This window comes from Entelurus aequoreus, linkage group LG07 (genome assembly GCF_033978785.1).
Source record: "Entelurus aequoreus isolate RoL-2023_Sb linkage group LG07, RoL_Eaeq_v1.1, whole genome shotgun sequence".
Lineage (NCBI taxonomy): Eukaryota > Metazoa > Chordata > Actinopteri > Syngnathiformes > Syngnathidae > Entelurus > Entelurus aequoreus.
Window position 1 is genome coordinate 16,973,737 of NC_084737.1, and position 6,817 is coordinate 16,980,553.

Consider the following 6,817-nt stretch of genomic DNA (forward strand, 5'->3'; position numbering starts at 1 on the left):
TCGTTTACTGTGGAAGACATTGAACTTGACTAAATGGAGGAAGTACAACAAATAAAGGCGGTCGAGATGGAATTGTTTCGACATTCAACTTGACTAAATGGAGGACGTACAACAAATAAAAGCGGTCGAGATAGGATCGATTAGTGTGGAATATAGTCATCTTGACTAAATGGAGGAAGTATAACAAATAAACGCGGCCGAGATGTGATCGTTCAGACATTCATCTTGACTAAATGGAGGAAGTACAACAAATAAAGGCGGTCAAGATGGAATCGTTTAGACATTCAACTTGACTAAATGGAGGAAGTACAACAAATAAAGGCGATCGAGATGGAATTGTTTCGACATTCAACTTGACTAAATGGAGGAAGTACAACAAAAAAAGGCGGTCGAGATGGGATGGTTTGGACATTCAATTTGACTAAATGGAGGTAGTACAACAAATAAAGGCGATCGAGATGGGATCGTTTTATTTTTTAAAAAACTTTTTGACACTGCCCACAACACACTTCGGGCCACGTTCACACCGCCACTGACTGATTGTCGGTCTGTGAGAAACACTTTCTCTTTTGCTAAATGAGCAACAAAACAACATTTTCCACATTCACATTGACGCATGGATAAATATAAACTTTGTATTAGCAAATACGAATGTAAACATGCCATAAAAATGAGAACGTAACTTATTTAAAACACAGAGATGAGCCAAGCCAGTAGTCAGATTCTCTATGAATAAAGATAACTGACGCTGCACAAGTTGTGACCTAAGAAGTAATCGACGAAATCATCTCCTCGTCTTCAAGATGTCAACTGATTGGGAGAATTAGGAAGCGTCAACAACGTCAGAAGAGTGAACAACTTAAGAAGAGTTAACAGGAAGAGTAAACAACTTTCGGAAGAGTAAACAAGCGGTTACTCACTGACTCTGACAACAAGGTTGTTTATTGCGAAAAGACTTTCGCTTTTCTATAAAATGCCAACTTTTCCTCCATATCTTGTCCACCATTCTTTAGTCTGGTCCAGCCAGGTCCAGAGTACAAGCGCTACTGCAGGAAGCAGCCTGTCTGCCACCTAAAGGACCAATCAGTGAGTCCTGGGAGCTGCGTCATGTTTGCCACAGCGACGTCGTCTCAAAGTCCAATTTGGGACAGACGAGCTAAGCAAACACAACTTCCTAGAAACACTTGTGAATGGATGAATATGATGTATAAACATATGCAAATGTATGATTATAATGTAAAAAAATATATGCAAATATATGTATAAACATATGTACATTTATTAATATAAATGTGCACTTCTACTGATTTAGGCTGAATAAAAAGTAAAGAAATCAGAAAACACAAAATGTGCATGAAAGATGTACATTACACTAAACAACATACTATGCAACATACTGTGCAACATTAACTTAACATACTGTACAACATAATGTACATCCCACTGTACAACATACTGTGCGACATACTGTACATCACACTGTACAACACAATGTACAACAACGTGCTGTGAAACATACTGTACATTACACTGTACAACATACTGTACAATACCCTGTACATCACACTGTACAACATACTGTGTAACATACTGTACATCACACTGTACAACATACTGTGCAACACACTGTACAACCTACTGTGCATCAAACTGTACAACATAGTGTACATCACACTGTGCAACATGCTGTACAACATACTGTGCAAAATACTGCAATTACACTGTACAACACAATGTATATTACACTTTACAACATACTGTACATCACACTGTACAACACATTGTGCAACATACTGTACATCACACTGTACAACATACTGTACAACATACTGTACATAAACAACCAGTGATGGGCAGTCGCAAGCTACATGTAGCTAAGCTACATAGCATTTCCCAGTAGCTTAGCCACTTTTTCAATGAGTAGCTTTTCCTGTAGCTTAGCTACTTTTAGACCATGTAGCGAAGTAGCTTATATCAAAGCTACAAAGAGAGAAGATGGACTGTTATGTGAATCCAGGGCAACAACAACAACACATATGTAGAAAACACAACGACCTGGATGAAGGAGAACATCCGAGATGATTGGTTGGTGTTGCTATGATGACTCACGATTGGCTAAGGTTAGGGTGAAACATTACGGACTGGCCAATCAGAGGCAAGATAAGGCGGGTCATGGAAACTAAGTAAAATCATAAGTCACTCACAATATTAATTAAAACGACTGTTAACATATTCATAAACCAAGTATTAAAATGACAGTAACAATATTCATCAAAAAGACTCTTAATATATATTTATAAATACAGTATTAAAATGACAGTAACAATATTAATTAAAAAGACTGTTAATATATATTTATAAATACAGTATTAAATTGACAGTAACAATATTAATTAAAAAGATTGTAAATGTATATTTTTAAATACAGTATTAAAACTACATTAACAATATTAAATAAAAATACTGTTAATATATTCATAAACACAGTATTAAAACTACAGTAACAATATTAATTTACATTTTTTTTAATTTATTCACAAACGCAGTATTAAAACTGCAGTAACAATATTAATTAAAAATACTGTTAAAATATTCATAAACAGTATTAAAACTATAGTAACAATATTAACTAAAAATACTGTTAATTGATTCACAAACGTAGTATTAAAACTGCAGTAAGAATATTAATTAAAAAGACTGTTAATATATATTTATAAATACAGTATGAAAATGACAGTAATAATAATAATGAAAAAGACTTAATATATTCATAAACACAGTATTAAAATGACAGTAACAATATTAATTAAACATAATGTTAATATATATATTTATAAATACAGTATTAAAACTACATTAACAATATTAATTAAAAATACTGTTAAAAAACACAGTATTAAAATGACAGTCAAAATATTAATTAAAAATACTGTTAATATATTAATAAACACAGTATTAAAAATACAGTAACAACATTAATTACATGACTGTTAATATATTCATAAACACGTTTATTCACACAACTACAGAATTGATGTAAAAGTCCAAAACAATAACAAGTTTTGTTTTTGTTGCATAAAAACGTTTCTTTGCTGCCATTTTGTGTCCGAGGAGGAGACTTTCTCTCACGCTGCCAATGGAAAATGGAGAAAGAAACGCAAACGTAGCAAAAAGCGGAAATATGTGGAGGAAAAGAGGGGCGGAGCACAAATAAGTGAAAGAATAAATATTGCTCCTCCAAATACTGTTTGTCTTTGATGCAACGTTTAAGACGCTCAGCTGGAAGTCATTTGCTGGTTTTTTTTTTTGTTCCTCCGACCTCAACTGGACCTCAGGGACAAACATTCCTGCTCCCGGAAAACATCGCTCACGTCAGCACACGCTTAACTAGGAAGGAGCACACGCCATCTTGTGTACTTAGTGTACATCATATGTACTGTGACTGTACTTTGTATACATCATATGTACTGTGAATGTACTTTGTATACATCATATGAACTGTGAATGTACTTTGTATACATCATATGAACTGTGACTGTACTTTGTGTACATCATTTGTACGTGACTGTACTTTGTGTACATCATATGTACCGTGAATGTACTTAGTATACATCATATGAACTGTGAATGTACTTTGTATACATCATATGTACCGTGAATGTACTTTGTATACATCATATGAACTGTGAATGTACTTTGTATACATCATATGAACTGTGAATGTACTTTGTATACATCATATGAACTGTGAATGTACTTTGTATACATCATATGAACTGTGAATGTTCTTTGTATAGATCATATGTACTGTGAATGTACTTTGTATACATCATATGAACTGTGAAGGTACTTTGTATACAACATATGTACTGTGACTGTACTTTGCGTACATCATATGTACCGTGAATGTACTTAGTAAACATCATATGAACTGTGAATGTACTTTGTATACATCATACGTACCGTGAATGTACTTTGTATACATCATATGAACTGTGAATGTTCTTTGTATACATCATATGTACTGTGAATGTTCTTTGTATACATCATATGAACTGTGAATGTACTTTGTATACATCATATGTACTGTGAATGTACTTTGTATACATCATATGTACTGTGAATGTACTTTGTATACATCATATGTACTGTGAATGTACTTAGTGTACATTATATGTACTGTGAATGTACTTAGTATGCATAATATGTACTGTGAATGTACTTATTGTACATCATATGTACTGTGAATGTACTTAGTGTACATAATATTTACTGTGAATGTACCTAGTGTACATCATATGTACTGTGAATGTACATAGTGTACATCATATGTACTGTGAATATACTTAATGTACATCATATGTACTGTGAATGTACTTAGTGTACATCATATGTACTGTGAATGTACTTAGTATACATCATATGTACTGTGAATGTACTTAGTATACATCATATGTAATGTGAGTATCACTGGATGCTGTAAAGTATACTTTATGTACTGTAAACATACTTAGTGTACATCATATGTACTATACATGTACTTAGTGTACATCATATGTACTGTGAATATTACTGCATGCTGTAACCTATACTTTATGTACTGTAAATATACTTAGTATACATATGCACTGTAAAATATACTTTATGTACTGTAAATATTACGGCATGCTGTAAAGTATTCTTTATTTACTGTAAATATACTTAGTGTAGATCATATGTACTGGAAATATTACTGCACGCTGTAAAGTATACTTTATGTACTGTAAATGTACTAAGTATACATCACATGTACTGTAAATATTACACACTGTAAAGTACAATTTATGTACTGTAAATATTACTACATATTGTATATAGCATGCTGAAAAGTATACTTTATGTACTGTAAATATAGTTAGTATACATATGTACTGTAAATATTACTACATACTGGATGTAGCATGCTGTAAAGTATACTTTATATAATGTAAATATTCCTACATACTGTATGCAGCATGCTGTAAAGTACACTTTATGTACTGTAAATATACTTAATATACATCACATGTACTATAAATATTACATACTGTAAAGTATACTTTATGTACTGTAAATATTACTACATACTGTATGCAGCCTGCTGTAAAGTATATTTTATGTACTATAAATATAGTTAGTATACATATTTACTGTAAATATTACTCCATACGGTATGCAGCATACTGTATTCTTTATATACTGTAACTACACTTAGTATACATATGTACTGTAAATATTACGCCATACTGTATGCAGCATACTGTATTCTTTATATACTGTAACTACACTTAGTATACATATGTACTGTAAATATTACTACATACTGTATGCAACATGCTGTAAAGTATACTTTATATACTGTAAATACTACTTCATACTGTATGCAGTATGAGAATGATGTAAAGTATACTTTATATACTGTAAATACTACTTCATACTGTATGCAGTATGAGAATGATGTAAAGTATACTTTATACACTGTAAATAGTACTACATATGCAGCATGAGCATACTGTAAAGTATACTTTATTTTCTGTAAATACTACAAAACACAAAATAGTGAAGTTGGCACGTTTTGTAAATGGTAAATAAAAACAAAATACAATGATTTGCAAATACTTTTCAACTTATATTCAATTGAATAGACGGCAAAGACAAGATATTTAATGTTCCAACTGGAAAACTGTTATTTTATGCAAATATTAGCTCATTTGGAATTTGATGCCTGCAACGTGTTTCAAAAAAGCTGGCACAAGTGGCAAAAAAGACTGAGAAAGTTGAGGAATGCTCATCAAACACTTATTTGGAACATCCCACAGGTGAACAGGCTAATTGGGAACAGGTGGTTGCCATGATTGGGTATAAAAGCAGCTTCCATGAAATGCTCAGTCATTCACAAACAAGGATGGGGCGAGGGTCACCACTTTGTCAACAATTGCGTGAGCAAAATGTCCAACAGTTTAAGAACAACATTTCTTAATGAGCTATTGCAAGGAATTTAGGGATTTCACCATCTACGGTCTGTAATATCATCAAAAGGTTTAGAGAATCTGGAGAAATCATTGCACGTAAGCGGCAAGGCTCAGGACCCAAAAGCGACATCATTGTAAAGGATATCACCACATGGGCTCAGGAACACTTCAGATAACTACTGTCAGTAACTACAGTTGGTCGCTACATCTGTAAGTGCAAGTTAAAACTCTACTATGCAAAGCGAAAGCCATTTATCAACAACACCCAGAAATGCCGCCAGCTTCGCTGAGCCCGAGCTCATCTAAGATGGACTGATGCAAAGTGGAAAAGTGTTCTGTGGTCTGACGAGTCCACATTTCAAATTGTTTTTGGAAACTGCGGACGTTGTGTCCTCCGGACCAAAGAGGAAAAGAACCATCCGGATTGTTCTAGGCGCAAAGTTGAAAAGCCAGCATCTGTGACGGTATAAGGGTGTATTAGTGCCCAAGACATGGGTATCTTACACATCTGTGAAGGCGCCATTAATGCTGAAAGGTACATACAGGTTTTGGAGCAACATATGTTGCCATCCAAGCAACGTTATCATGGACGCCCCTGCTTATTTCAGCAAGACCATGCCAAGCCACGTGTTACAACAGCGTGGCTTCATAGTAAAAGAGTGCGGGTACTAGACTGGCCTGCCTGTAGTCCAGACTTGTGTCCCATTGATAATAAATAAAAGATAAATGGGTTGTACTTGTATAGCGCTTTTCTACCTTCAAGGTACTCAAAGCGCTTTGACACTATTTCCCAGTAACCAGCAACCCTCCGATTGCTGGCACGGCCA

At 33.9% G+C, this 6,817-nt stretch overlaps 1 protein-coding gene across 14 annotated transcripts in view; it reads right to left on the reverse strand.

Moving 5' to 3' along the window:
• LOC133653453 (IQ motif and SEC7 domain-containing protein 1-like) overlaps positions 1-6,817 on the reverse strand; it is a 207,631-nt gene that overhangs the window by 57,082 nt on the left and 143,732 nt on the right. The window contains exon 1 of one of the 14 annotated variants that reach the window (XM_062052730.1): positions 921-1,046. The exons of the other annotated variants lie outside the window; for them this stretch is intronic. Coding sequence (XP_061908714.1) covers positions 921-1,006 — 86 coding nt within the window. The 5' untranslated portion in view covers positions 1,007-1,046. Of the gene's footprint in view, positions 1-920; positions 1,047-6,817 lie in introns of those variants that run through there. 14 annotated transcript variants of the gene reach the window in all.